At 41.0% G+C, this 15,217-nt stretch overlaps 1 protein-coding gene across 1 annotated transcript in view; it reads left to right on the top strand.

The window, feature by feature from the left end:
• The first annotated feature begins 14,674 nt into the window (after positions 1-14,674).
• LOC125459512 (coiled-coil domain-containing protein 73-like) overlaps positions 14,675-15,217 on the top strand; it is an 85,486-nt gene continuing 84,943 nt past the window's right edge. The window contains exon 1 of the mRNA XM_059651846.1: positions 14,675-14,744. Within this exon, the coding sequence (XP_059507829.1) occupies positions 14,675-14,744 (70 nt within the window). The remainder of the gene's footprint in view (positions 14,745-15,217) is intronic.

Here is a 15,217-nt window from a genome sequence, read left to right as displayed (position 1 = left end):
CTAAGCAATTACCGCCCTCGGTGTGAAAAAGAGCTTGCCTCTCTCATCTCTATTAAATTTACTTCTTTTTGCCTTAAACCTATGTCCCCTTGTAATTGACATTTCATAGAATCCCTACAGTGTAGAAACAGGCCATTTGGGCCAACAAGTCCACACCAGCCCTGCGAAGAGCATCCCACCCAGATCCATTTCCCCACCCTATCCCTGTAACACTGCTTTTCCTATGGCTAACACACATCCCTGAACACAATGGATAATTTAGCCTGGCCAATCCACCTAACTGGCACATCTTTGGATTGTGGGAGGAAATCAGATCACCTGGTGGAAACTCAAGCAGGCATGGGTAGAACGTGCAAAATCCACACAGTCAACTGAGATTGGAATTGAACCCAGGTGCTGTGAGGCAGCGATGCTAACCAATGAGCCATTGTCTTGCCCCAGGCCGACGTTTCTACCCTGGGAAAACGACTCAGACTGTCCATTCTATCTGTGCCTCTAATATTTTGTAAACGTTTATAAGGTCACCCCACATCCTTTGACATGCAAGTCAAAACAAACCAAGTTTGACCAGTCTCTCTTCTGGTAATGTGATGACCAGAACTGTACACAATATTTCAAATGTGGCCTAATTAAACTTCTATGTAGCTGCAACATGACTGGCTAATTGTTGTAAACTGCGCTCTGACTGCAGGAAAGCATACTGTATGCCTACTTGATCACCTCATGGTGCCATTTTTTTTTTAAACACCCAATGCCTTTTTTATTCGACATGCCCCAGAGTATGCTCCTGAGACTCGCCATCCACCGTGTCCTTTTGTGCATATTGATGTAAACAATAGTGATTATGATGAGGTCAGACAGCTGGACCTCATAGAATAGGAGTAGCTTGATTGAGGCTATTAATGTGGTGTAATCAGGGAGACCTGGCTGACATAAAAGGGTGAATGTCAGGGATATTGGTGAGAGTTAGTGCCGATGCCAAAGATTGTGCATTTATAAATAAAGGGTGATTGGTGATGGGATGCCATCCTTTGAAGAGTAACTTCACAAAGTATCATTAAGGATCTCACCCACTTCCTCTGGCTCCACGTTATCAATTTTGTCATTGAGCTGACCTACTTTTACCTTAGCAACCCTCTTGTCCTTGTATATGTATAAAATACCTTGGAATTTTCTTTAATCCTTTTTGCTAAATACATTTCGTGGTTCCTTTTAGCCATCTTAATTCCTTGTTTGAGCTCCTTCCTGCTGTCTTTGTATTCTGCGAGGGTCCTGTCTGTCTTCAGTTTCCTAAACTTACTTTTAATTTTAACTAAGCTCTCAATTTCTCATCATCCAAGGTTCCTGAATCCTACCATCCTAAGTCTTCTTTTTCACAGGAACCTGCCAATAGGCCTTTAAAAGATTCCACATACCGGATGTGGATTTACCCTCAAACAGCTACCCCCAGTCCACATTTCCCAGTTCCTGTAATTTTGTGGTTGTTAGTCTTTCCCCAGTTTAGTGCTTCCACCTGAGGACTACTCTTAGCCTTATACACAAGTAACTTTAAAACTCACAGAATTATCATTAGAGTTCCCCACTGAAACTTGGTTACCTGACTAGGCTCAACCTTGGGACCAAATCTGGTATGCCCTGTTTCCTGTTCGGACTATTTATATATTATTTCCAAAAACCATTCTGGACACACCCAACAAATCCTCCCCTATCCAAGCTCCTGGCACTAAATGAGTCCCAGTCAATATAAGGGGAGTTAAAATCACCCACTACAACAAACAACTTGTCACATTTTTCAAATATCTGTCCATATACCTGTTCCTTGATTGCCCACTGGCTGTTGGGAGGCCTGTAGTACAGTCCTGACAAGGGATTGCAGTCTTCCCATTCCTGAGCTCTGCCCATGTGGCCTCACTGGATGAGCCCTTCAGAGTGTCTTCCCTCAATACAGCTGTCATTCTCAGAAACTCAACACCCCCATCTGTTACATCCCTTTCCATCATGCCTGAAATATCTAAATCTCAAAGTTAAGCTGACAGTCCTGTTCCCCTCTCAACCAGGAAATAGGATTTCGTAATTACTTGCTGTAATTACGTATTAACTTTTGCCATTTATGCACTGGAATATCTGGATCCCTCTGTGTTTCAGACCTCTGTAATTTATCTTGTTTTAGATATTGTGCTTCATTTTTACTATTTCTGCCAAATGGACAATATCATATTTCCCACAGTATACTTCATTTGCCAGAGTTTTGTTCATTTACTTCACCTATCCATTTCCTTTTGTATCCTCCCGATGTCCTTTCACAACTTCATTCCTATCTAACTTTGTGTCATCAGAAAATTTGGTAATCATACTGTCTGTCCCTTTATCAAAGTGAATTGTTAAAAGTTAAAACTCTAGCACTGATTCCTGTGGCTCATCGCTTGCTGCATTGTGCCAATCAGAAAATAGCACATTTTTGCCTGCTGTCGCTTTCTGACTATTTAGCCAATTTTCTGTCCATGCCAATATTTTACCCCATACCAGAAGCATTTATTATTCTAAATAAGTTTAATGTGTCACCTTATCAAATGTCTTCTGAAAATCTAAATACAATACTCTCTATCCACGGTACGTTACTCCTTTAGAAAACTGCTCTTTTTGTAAAATAGTTTCCCTCTCACAAACTACATTGAATCTGACTGATTACCATGAATTTTTCTAAGTGCCCTGCAGGAATGTTTTTAATAATCAGCTTTTAACAATTTACCTATGAAAGATATTAAGATAATGCCTCTGGTTTCCTACTTTCTGCCTCTGTCTTTTTGAATAAAGGAGATATATTCACTGTTTTCCAACCTAATGGAAACTTCCCAAACCTAGGAAATTTTGGAAATTAAAGCCAATGCATCAACTATCTCACCAGCAACATCCCTACTTTTTTTTCTCTTTCACGTGGGCTTCTGAGGCCCATGTGTGGACACAACATCTGGAATCAGCAGCAGCCTCATAGCTTAGAACGAACATTACTCTCTAGCCATTTATTTTAAGACCCTAGGATATAATCCAACATGACCCAGGTACTTATAAGCCCACAACTTCAGCAGTTTGCTGGGTACCACTTCTCTAATATTTGCAATTTCCTTGAGCCTTTCCTTCCTTTCCATTTCCTGATATGCCTTAGATGTCATTTGTATTCTTTATGCTGAAGACTGGTAGAAGATAGATTTACAATTCTTCATCCGTATTTTAATGTTACATCGTAATCTGGCAGATTGACTTTTTATTGGGTCAACACTCACTTTGTTAACTTGTTCCTTGTAAAAATTTCAATAAACATTTTAAATCTTCATACATTTCTAGCTAGCTTTTTCTGATACTCTAATATTCCCCTCCTTTTACACAGTTTTCCCTATTTTTTTTGGTTATGTTCCGTCTGGTGATTTTAGAAACTCTCTCAAAAATATTCCGTAAACTCCCTACTTAGCCTCCCTTTGTCCATCTGATTTTTCCAGTTAAATGTGGATTATAATTCTCCATGAATATCTCTGTACTTCGTGATAAGCTCTCATGATTTCTTCAATCATATTCTATCTTAGCTTGTGGTTACTGTCAGGGAGCCTGTGCACCATTCCCATAAGGGGGACATGTTAAAATGTCAAATTCAGTTGGAGGGGAGGAAACTAGAGTCCCACACTAGTTCTGGAGTTAAATAAAGGTAATAACGTAGACTTAAGGACAGATCAGCCCTAGTGGACAAGGCAGAAGACTAAAAGTTAAAACCATTGCTGCGCAGTGGCAGATGTTAAAGAAGATATTCAATTGTTCCCAAATGTATTCCAGAAAGAAAAATTGTGAGGAGGGCTAAAGCATCCATGGCTAAGCAAGAAAGTTAAAGATGCCATAAAGACAAAATTTAAAGCATTCCATATTGAAAAGGTGAAAGGCAGGCTGGAAGATTGGGAAACTTTTAAAGATCATCAAAAGTTACTGAAAAAGCTTAAAAAGAACAGAGATACATTATGAGGAAAATCTAGCGAAAACTGTAAGAATGGGTAGCAAACACTTCTCTAAGTATATAAAAGGGAGTGGAGTAGCGAAAGTGAATGTTAGGCCTTGGAGGATGAGACTGGGCAGTTAATAGTGGGGAACACATAAACGGCGGAGTTACTAAAATACTAAATATTGTGCTTCACTTTTCATGATGGTGGAGACTAGTACCATCCCAGTAATTACTAACAGGTAATGCAGAGGTTACAGGAAGGGAGGAACTTAGAACAATCTTTATCACTAAGGGGAAATAGCACTCAACCAACGATTGGAATTGAACACAGACAAGACTGCAGGGCCTGATGCCCTAAATCTTGTGATCTTAAAGGGGATGGCGATAGAGATCCACTGGTTAAATATTCCAAAATTTGCTGGTAGGAAAAGCACTATTATAACATTCTTATTCAAAAAAAGGAGGGAGGCAGAAAGTAGGAAACTAGAGACCAGTTGTTTGATATTTGTATATCATAAATCATAGAATAATTTGTTAGGATCCATTATTAAGGAAGTAAAATCAGGACATTTTGAAAGTCAAAATAGCATACATCAGAGTAAGCATACTTTTGTGAAGGGTAAACCATGTTTCACTAATTTGCTAAAACTCTTTGAGGATGGAACAAGTAATGGAGATAGTAACGATCCTACAGATGTGGTATATCTGAACTTCCAGAAGGCACTTGATAAGATGCCCCACCAAAAGTCTTACGCAAACTAAAAGATCACATGGGGGTAAGGATAATTTATTACCTTGAATAGAGGATTGGATAGCTGACAGAAAGCAGTGTGTCAAGATAAATGGGTCCATATGATCATTGGATATAGGAGATATGTGTTAGATATAGGAGCAGAATTGATCATTCGTGCCATTGAGTCTGCTCCGCCATTGAATCATGGCTGATATGTTTCTCAGTCTCATTCACCTACCTTCTCACCATAACCCTCAATCCCCTTACCAATCCAGAACCTATCAATTTCTGTCCTGAATACACTCAATGATTTGGCTTCCACAGCCCTCTGCGCCAATGTGTTCCTTAGAAAAACCTCTCTCTGGTTGAAGAAATTTCTCCTCATTTCAGTTCTGAAGAGTTGTGCCTTCACTCTAAGGGTGTGTCCTTGTGTCCTAGTCTTTACGGCTGTTGGAAACATTTTCTCCAGTTCCACCCTGTTCAGGCCTATCAGTACTCTGAGTTTCAATAACGTCCCCCTCATTTTTCTAAATTTCATCAATACAGACCTGGAGTCCGCTCCTCATATGACAAGCCCTTCATCCCCAGGATCATTCTTGAAAATCTCGTATGAACCCTCTTCAATGCCAGCACATCCTTACTTAGATATGGGGCCCAAAACAACTTTTAGCATTCCAAATGTGGCCTGACTATAGCTTTACACATCCTCAGCAGTACAGGCTTGTTCTTGTATTCCAGCCTATTTGAAATGAATGCTAACATTGCATTTACTTTCCTAACTACAAACTGAACTGAATGTTAACCATAACAGAGTCCTGAACCAAGACACTCAAATTCTTTTGTGCATCAGATTTCTGAAGCTTTTCCCCATAGTCTGTGCCTTTATTCTTCTTAGTGTCTGGAGTTTGGCCTCATACTTTACCACGTTGCATTTCATCTGCCACTTCTTCGCCTACTCTCCTAGCTTGTTCAAGTCCTTTTGCAGTCTCTCTGCTTTCTCAGCAGTAATTATCCCCACCTTTGTCATCTGCAAATTTAGCAACAATGTGCTCAGTTCCTTTATCCAGACCTTTAATTTATAACATAGAAGCTATGATCACAACTCGGAACCCTGTGGAATTCTACTAGTCATTGACTGCCATCCTAAAAAAGACCCCGAAATCCTTAGTCTCTACCTTCTTCCAGTCAGCCAGTCCTCTATCCATGCCAGAATCTTGCTCCGAACACCATGGGCCCTTATCATATTTAGCCACTTCTTTTGTGGCACCTGGAAATCCAAACACACATTGTCCACTAGCTCCTTTGACTAACTTGCTTGTTACCTCCTCAAAGAATTCTAACAAATTTGTCAGGCATGACCTGTCCTTGACAAAGTCATGCTGACTCAGCCCTACTTTACCATGCAACCTGCAATCTCGTCCTTAATAATGCACTCTAAAATCTTATCAATGTCTGGAGGTCAGGCTAACTAGTCTATAATTTCCAATTTTCTGCCTACCTCTTTTTTTAAGCATTAGCCATTTCCAGTCCTCTGGACCCTCCCTGACTCCAGTGATTCCTGAAAGATCACTTAAAATGCCTCCACAATTGCCTCAGCTATCTCCTTCAGAGCCCTGATGTGTAGTCCATCTAGTTTAGGTGATTCATTCACCTTCAGATTTTTCAGCTTCCCCAAGTCCTCCTTAGAAATGGCCACTACAGTTACCACTGCCCCCTGACTTTCTTGAAACTCTAGTAGACAACAGCTGTCTTACAACATGAAGATTGATTCCAAGTACCTATTAGTTCCTCTGCCATTTCTTCATTCACCATTATGACTTCTTCAGCCTCATTTTCTTGTTCTAGTTTGCAAGATGTAACAAATGTGGTGCCACATGTTTTGTTTCTCGGCCCCCGACTCTTTATAACATATATGTAATCACTTGGATATGGGCATAGAAATACTATAGCCAGATTTGTAGATGGCACTAAAATAGCTGGGAGAGTTAAGTTGCTGTGAAGAAATAAATTTACAAATGGGCCCGGAAAGGTTACGTGAATGGCTCAAAATTTGGCAGATGATATTTAACATGGATAATTGAGAGCCTTTCCACTTTGGAGGAACAGAAAGGCAATGGAGAGAAACTTCAGAGTGCTTCATTGTAGAGAGCTCTGGATGTCCCCGTGCATGAATTGTGGTAAGCTTGTGTGCAGGTACAGCAGGTAATTAAGAAAGCATATGGAATTTTGGCATTTATTGCTAAAAGAAAGAGCATAAAAGTCAGTATTGCTTCAGTTGCACGAGGCAGTAGTGAGACCACACCTGGAGTATTGTGTACAAATTTGTTCTCTGTAGATCAGAGAAGGTTCACCAGACTGACTCCAGTGATGAGGTGTTGGTCTTATGAAGAGAGACCGAGCAATTTAGCCCTATAGTCTCTGGAGTTGAGAAAAATGAGAAGAGATCTGTGTGAGGTATCTCAGATGCTAAAGGAGATTGACAAAGTCTTTTCATTCACTGTGGAATGTGGGTGTTGCTGGTTGGACCAACATTAATTGCCTATCCCTGGCTGCCCTTTAGAAGCTGGTGGTGAGCTGTCTTTTTGAACTGCTGCAGCCCATGTGCTGTACGTAGACCTACAGTGCCATTAAGGAGTAAATGTGGAAAGGATGTTTCTTCATATGGGGCAAACTAAAACAAAAGTTTTACAATAAGGTGGAGCAGAACATGGGCTGCAGTGTTTCAAGAAAGCTGATTACCACCACCTTTTCAAGGGCGACTAATGACAGGCAATACAAGCTGGCCAGCCCACATCCCTTGAATGAACAAACAACAAAGGCTGTCACTGGCTTTAAAAAAAATACTTAATTAGCGTTTAAAGTTGTGTGTGTGTGTGTGTGTGTGTGTGTGTGTGTCTGCGTGTGTCTGCGTGTTCATCTCTATCAAAGATATTCAATTCAAACCCAACTCCTGGATTTCAGCTCCAGAATCACTGCTAACACTCAGTTGAGGGAGTACTGTGCTGTTGGAGTGGCTGGTTTTGGATGCGATATTAAATTAAGACACACTCGGAAAGCTAAAGATTCCTTGTTTCCATTTTGAACTGTAGGGGAGTTATTCCTCAGTGTCTGCCCAATGTTTATCCCTCATATAACAACATGAAAACATATCACATGTTTGTTATAACATTGAGGTTAGTGGAAGCTTGTTAGGCATGAATTGGCTGCCTTTTTGAATGATAAAATAATGATCAGACTTTAAAAGTGGCTGTAAAGCACTGCGAGACAACTGGTGATTAATCAAGTAAATGCAAATATGTCTTTCTTTTATAATTTGTTATTTGGATCTCTTTGATATTATCTTCTGTGAAGGGAAATAGTTATGACAGGAGTTAACCTGTAAAACAACTTGAAGTTCCAGCTGGAATTAGACTAAGGTAAACTGTTTTAGATAACTTGATAAGCCATAATCACATTAAATCATTTAAGATTCATTTTTCATTTATGCTTGTGCAAGAAAATCAGGTCAAAAGAAAAATCAGTTAAACCATATAAACATGCTCATGCTGATGTAGTGGACAGAGTTGCTGTGAAATACAACATAGCTGAACAAGCATTAACTCTGAGACCTTCTTTGAACATGGAATGTGAAGATGACCCCATACCACTGAGAAAGACAAAACGAATGGGGTTCAGTCAATGATGGGAACAAAGAGCAGGCTTCAGAGAGGAGATAGGATTGTAAGTGGGAAGATAGGGAGTGGTGCGACCATGGGAATAAGATACCTTGCCACTTCTGGTGTGTGTAAAAAAAAAAAACAAGATGTTTGTTTTAAAACAGACCATTTGGGGAACCTGAAAAATGTACTGTCTGCAATGTATAAATATCTGATGAATTGTCATTGAGTTGGAGTGCTTTCTCAGAATCTTGGATTGATTCTCCTAAAGTTGGCTCAATAAATGATCACTGACCTGTACCCGAGGTGCTGGAGATTATGTTAAGTAATCCACCACTTAACCTGTATGACAGATTAAATGTGAAATGCGTATGTACATTTGGGATGTTATGCAACAGTAGTGTTGGACTAGAAGGTCCAGGTTTAAGTCCCACCTTCCCCAAAAGTATATCATAATATGTCCAAACATGTCGATTAAGAATAATTTTTATACTTGAAATATAGCTCACCATCATTTTCCCAGCCACTGATTGAAATGGGAAACAAATGCTGCCCTAGACATTGTGATCAGAGATAATGGGAACTGCAGATTCTGGAGAATCCCAGATAACAACGTGTGGAGCTGGATGAACACAGCAGGCCAAGCAGCATCTCAGGAGCAGAAAAGCTGACGTTTCGTGCCTAGACCCTTCATCAGAGCCGGTTCTGTAGGCAGGTGCTGAGGAAGGTGACGTGGCTGTGGTACCTGGTTTGCTTCAGGAGATGGTTGAACAGCTTCAGGGCCGAAGAGATTACAAGAGAGTTGCAGTGGGAGAGAGATTCCGTGAGGTTGGTCCGGAGGGAGGAGGGTAACTTCTTCAGGTTAGTTGAAGGGTCTAGCCCCGAAACGTCAGCTTTTGTGCTCCTGAGATGCTGCTTGGCCTGCTGTGTTCATCCAGCTACACACTTTGTTATCTCTGCCCTAGACATTGATGCCCATATCCAGTAGAAGAATTTTAAAAATGAATAATCAATATTTATTGATAGTTACAATTAACAGTTGGATCCAAACATTGCAACCTGTGTTTAACCAGAGTATAACTGCAGTGAAAACAGAAATTGTTGGTGAAACTCTGCAGATGTGGCAGTATTTGTGGGAAGAAAGCAGAGTTAACGTTTCTGATAGAGTTACTGGACTTGAAACATTAACTCTGCTTTCTTTCCACCGATGCCACTATATCTGCTGAGATTGGCAACAATTTCTGTTTTTGTTTCATATTTCCAGCATTTGAAGTTCTTTGTTTTATTAACTGAAATGTTTGTTTGCTTCATTTATTGCCTGTAATTCATAATATGTGACGTTGATCACTGATGTTTACTTGCAAAGCAGGAGTCATTGCAGCATCAGTGCAATGTGCTATCCAGTCAACATGAAGAAGCTATGGCTGTCCTAAAAAAGCAGGTACAAATCTTTTGTGATTATCAAAAATATTTTCTTTCACAATGAGATTTTATAAACAGATGATCATTAAAATCTAATTTTGCAAAAACCAACTATGCTGCTGAAACTGAAAAACCATCTGAAATGGAGTTTAATTATTTGATTTAATTTGCAAATGTGGTTTATTTTGAAATCGATATCGTACCGAGAGACGCTTTCAAACTCACCAGTGATGGTATAAGTTGGAGCAATGTTTTGCAACTCATGTAAAACAATTTCAAAGATAACTGATTGATTGATTGTAACTGCATTAAACCCAAGTATATTGGATTATATGCATTTGCCACACATCAAGATTAAAAACAGTTAAAAATGTCCATTCAGCGCAGCTTTATGTGGACCTAAATGAATATATATAGCTTTACCAAATGCCAGAACAACCTAGGGTTTTCTGTGTAATTATACTGATAAGTGATATTTTTGCAATTAAGCTTCTAGTTAATGTATCAAAATATTGATAGAATTGCAGCTTCTTTGCTGAAGGAGAGGAAGTTGAAGCTTTTCATCTTGTACTCATCAGAACTAGGATGCAAGATACAGACTTAGGGAGAAAAAGAGACCTATTTTATGTGAGAAGAGGGTGCTGATTGGTTAGACCATTGTTGGCATGAAGATGTTAATTCACAATCTTAACGTTTAGACCAGGTAGGTAGATTCTGATTATAGCTTCTATCACATAGAAATGCATCAAACTGTGAACCTGATATTAAATTAGTTTTTGGTATAATTCATAGTACAGTCTGGATTGTTTAATAAATGATTTTCAATAGCAGAATCACACTGAGTGGTGGATATTCTTTTCTGAGCTTTTCAAGCATGTGTGGCATGTTGCTGGCTTCAAATAGTAAATGAGATTGTTGTTTGATGTGCCCTACCAGTTATAGGGATGTACAGCCTATATACATGACATCAAGCTGACTCTGGAACTCCTACCATAACATTGCTCATTTGTGTGGTAGGCAAAACATCTTTGGCTTGATGGCAACAAACTTTTATGCGAGAAAACCACTTCACTTTACTGCATAGTAGCAGCTTGGGACAGCCAACTTCACCTGTTATTCAAAATTTTGGACACCTTCCAGGGTAATCTGCGGTGGACTGCACATCGCTCAGGTTCAAAAGTGATGCATGTGAGCCCTTTAATGATTTTTGTTCTATCTCCATGGCAGTGATGGCCCTATCAATCAACACACTCTTTTTATGCTTTTTAAAATGTTTCTTCTTTCAAGTTTGTTTCATACATACTAGTTCTGATGAATTCAAGATGAAAAGCTTCAACTTTTAAACTCCTTTTTAGCATCATTTTTCATGTCTGTACCCTTCACCGCATGTTATAAAAATTTAATTGGGCGCACAGCTGTAAAACCATGGACTGAATCTTCCCAGCCTCTGAGTGACATAAGCAATGGTGAGTCAGTTGGGAAAGTACAGCAAGATAAAAATAATTTGATTCCAGACTTTGAGAAACAAAGCCCGCTTTTCCGTCCAAAATTTGGTCAGCCTCATTAGTATGCAATCTCATCCCATTTCTATGCAATTTTCTGCTTTTCCCCACAGAGCAGGGAAAACTAGATGGCAACGAATCCTAACATGAAAGTCTTAAATGTGTACATGATGGCTCCATATTGCCATTTGCTCCTCTGGCTCTACCTTGGCTAGCATTTCCTAACATCTCTGTGTAGACTCCACTGGTGGCAACTGCTTGTGCATATGCATGCGCGCATGTCAGTCTCACCACATCATCGTGGCACATTTTAAATGATTGAAGTAGAGTTCGCTACTTCAGTGCTGCACTTTGGTGACCACTAACACCTTACGTTGCAATATTGCTGTCTGGCCATTTTACACGCAGAAACCGACAGCCATCTCGTACACCCCCATAGAGTACATCTCAAGCTTTACAGCTTGATCTCTAAGTACTCACTCATGTTGTGCCCACTTGAATGCTTGCTGCATGCCTCTGTTACCTTGTTTTGCTTTTTTGCACTTTGTTGCCTCATTCAGAATTTAAAGACTTCGTCTACTGTGCTGACTTGCTGTTTAGAGAAGCTCGGAAGCTTGTTGAGGTTGTTGGCAGTGATCAGTTAATGGATTAGATATGCTCCTCTATGGCACTGTGCTACATCATGTCATACTCAGCAAATGTCAGCAGCTTATTCAGCATGCACATTGTATGTGCTTCAGCCAACTGACTGTGTTTCAAAGTCTGAGGGGATTATTCCTTGGGCTCCCACTAGGCGACAATGTCAGTTATGTGGCGTTGCCACATTCAATAAAGTGCAGCTCTGGTCTCAGTCCAGGTGCTGGGACACAGTCAGTGCCATTTATTGTGGCCGGGTCAGGCAGTTTCAAGTCTTGTCTGGATGAATGCAGCCCCAACAACACTCAAGAAGCTTAAAACTTGTATCTAGAACAAAGTGGCTCATTTGATTGACACCACATCCACAAAACATTCACTCCCTTCAGCGCTGATGCCCAATTGTAGCAGCATATATGATCTACAAGACGTGCTGGAGAAATTCACCAAGGTTCCTGAGACAGCATCTTGCAAACCCTTGGTCACTAATATCTAGAAGGACAAAGGCATCAAATATATGAGAATACTACCACCTACGAGTTTCCTCCAAGCCTGTTGCTATCCTGACTTGGAAGAGTATCATTTCAAATACTTTAGTGTTACTGGATAAAAATCCTGCAACATTTTCCCTGGTGGGTGTACCCACTCCAAATAGATTGTAGTTATTCAAGAAAACAGTTCATCACTATTTTGTCAAGGCCAACTAACAACAAAAATAAAAGCTGGCTCTGCCTGTGTCTCAGACATCCCATGAGTGTATTTAAAAAAAACACTGCAGGTCCATTGCAATCAGTCCAGGGATTAGTGATGTATCAGTCAGGGAGACACACAAATATTAGTCAGCAATCCAGTCACTCAACAGTCGGGGCAATGTGAAATAACTCTGCAGAGGCCACTATCCTGTCGTCAAGTCATGGTTGGTACTTGACACAGGTCTGGCTTCCTCAGTGAACAGAATCACTGACAATCCTTCTTAAACCTGTCAGCCAAGGCTCTCTGATCGGACCAGGTTAACAGCCCCAGTCAGGGAATTCATTCTGTGACGTTCACCTGGCTGACCTCATTATAATCGCTGTCTGTTGCCCTCTAAGCCTGTTCTTTTCTTGTAGCTTTTCCTGGGGGATTTGTGCACCAGGTCTGGTACCTCCACCTCAGCTTTGAATACTAGTAGTTTGTGCCAGATTGTAATCTGCCTCTTGTGCCTGGAGCATCTCTGAAGAGATTCATCCTCTTCTTCAGATGTAAAGGCATTAAGCCTGCAACATCCACCGTGTTCATCTCAGACTGCAAGGTTTCTTCAACGCTAGGTGAAGGAGAAGACCCACGGGCCCCAGCAGCCTTTGGACTGTGCTGAAGGGTTGGGTGTGTTTTTCTCCTGCCCTGTTTGCAACTTTGCAGCATTCATGTGGTCTGCGTTCTTGGTAAAGACCGACTCACCTCCCTGAACTCTGTGCGTCAAGTGACCTGACCTTGTGTCGACCATGCTTCTTATCCGTGCCGGCACCAAACTTCGTCCTCTGAAGTAAATGTCTCTCTCACTTCGCGGCGTTTCCTGTGTCTGGCATGGGTGTTCCTGAAGCTGTTTTGAACCAGAAAGGTTTCAGTTCTGGTAGTGATGGCCCTTTTTTGTTTCTCCAATCACCACCAACTGTTTTAGTTTTGCCAGGACTGGATCTTCTGATGTCCACAGTTTGATATTGTTACTGGTGATTGGGAGGGTGTCCAGAAAGTTTAAAACGAGAATAGACTCTTGCAGTGACGGTACCACTCATGGTGTATCTGCCAGTGGGAGGTGGCTCAAGGCATCTGCACTTGCGACTTGGTTTCCTGGACAGTGTTCCAGCTTGTAAGTGTAAATATTTAGAGTGAGATTCCACTGCTGAATTTGACCTGAAGCTATGGCTGGCATGACCTCAACCTCCTTTGAGTAGCCCAAGCAGGGATTTGTGATGTATTACGATTATAAATTTGTCAGTAAAGGTATTGGTGGAACTTCCTCAGTCCAGAGATGTCTGCCAAACTTTCCTTCTCTATCTAGGCACATTTGTGCACTGCTTCGCCCAAAGTCCAGGAAGCATACCTTCTTGGCCATTCCTGTCCATTGGGTCATCTGTGAAGCAACACTATCTTGATACCGTACAATGCTAACATTTTGCATGCCAATATCAGACCTTGCTTGGGATCATTATTAGATGATAGCTGCTTCTTCACTTCTCTACAGGCTATACTTTGGCTATGAAACCATCTCCAAGAACCTTTCTAAAAAGCAGATGTAAGGGTGCTAGGATGGAGGCCAGGTTATGTATGAACTTTCCATAATAATTCACCAATCCAAGGAAAGACCTAAGCTCCAGCACAGACGTGGGAGCCTAATCACCTTTGACCGCCCTCACTTCATCTTCCAATGGTTGTAAGTTGGTCTTGTCCATCCCATAGCCCAAGTAGATCACTTGGGGTAGGAGCAAATTACTGCAAATGCTGGAGATCACAGCAGTCAGACAGCATCCATGGAGAGACAGCAAGCTAACATTTTGAATTGGGATGACTCTTCAGAGCTGAAGTGAAGTGTGGAGGGACAACATTTATGCTATAGTTGGAGGGTGGTGTGGAGGTGGTGGAGTGTAGAATGCTGGTGGAGAAAAGATATTGGTAGTTCAGATTAAGTGATCAGAATGTGAGGATGGTAGAACAATGGACTTGAAACAACAGAATATCCCACTGGAGTGGGGGAGGGGGGAGAGAAGACATGGTGAAAGAGAATGTAACAAGTAAAGCTAAAAAGAAAGGAAAGAAATGGGAGAATGTGACAAGTAAAGGTAAAATTAAGGAAAGAAATAGGAGTTAGTTCACAGTTCGAAGGTGTTGAACTCGAAATTAAGTCCAGAAGGCTGTAAAGTGCTTGGTCTGAAGATGAGATAACACAGTGTGGATCTGGAGGTACACAGCAGACCAGGTAGCATTAAAGGAGCAGGAAAGTTGACATTTCGGGTCAGGACCCTTCTTCTGAAAAAGATGAGATGTTGTTCCAGTTTGTGCTGCGATTCACTGGAGCACTGCAGCATGCTGAGGACAGACAAGTGGACATGCAAATAGGATGCTGTGTTAAAATGACTGGCTATCGGAAGGATGCAGTCATGCTTGCGCACAGACCAGAAGTGTTCTGCAAATTGGTCAGCCAGTCTGAATTTACTTTCTGCAGTATCGACCAGGCCACATTGAGTGCAGCGAATACAATACAATACAATACTGTGGAAAGACTGTTTAGGCCCTTGGATGGTGAGCAGGGAGG

The sequence above is a fragment of the Stegostoma tigrinum genome, chromosome 17, assembly GCF_030684315.1.
Source record: "Stegostoma tigrinum isolate sSteTig4 chromosome 17, sSteTig4.hap1, whole genome shotgun sequence".
NCBI classification, from domain to species: Eukaryota; Metazoa; Chordata; class Chondrichthyes; order Orectolobiformes; family Stegostomatidae; genus Stegostoma; species Stegostoma tigrinum.
Note: the sequence above shows the minus strand (reverse complement) of the source record. Positions and strands in the feature narration are given on the sequence as shown.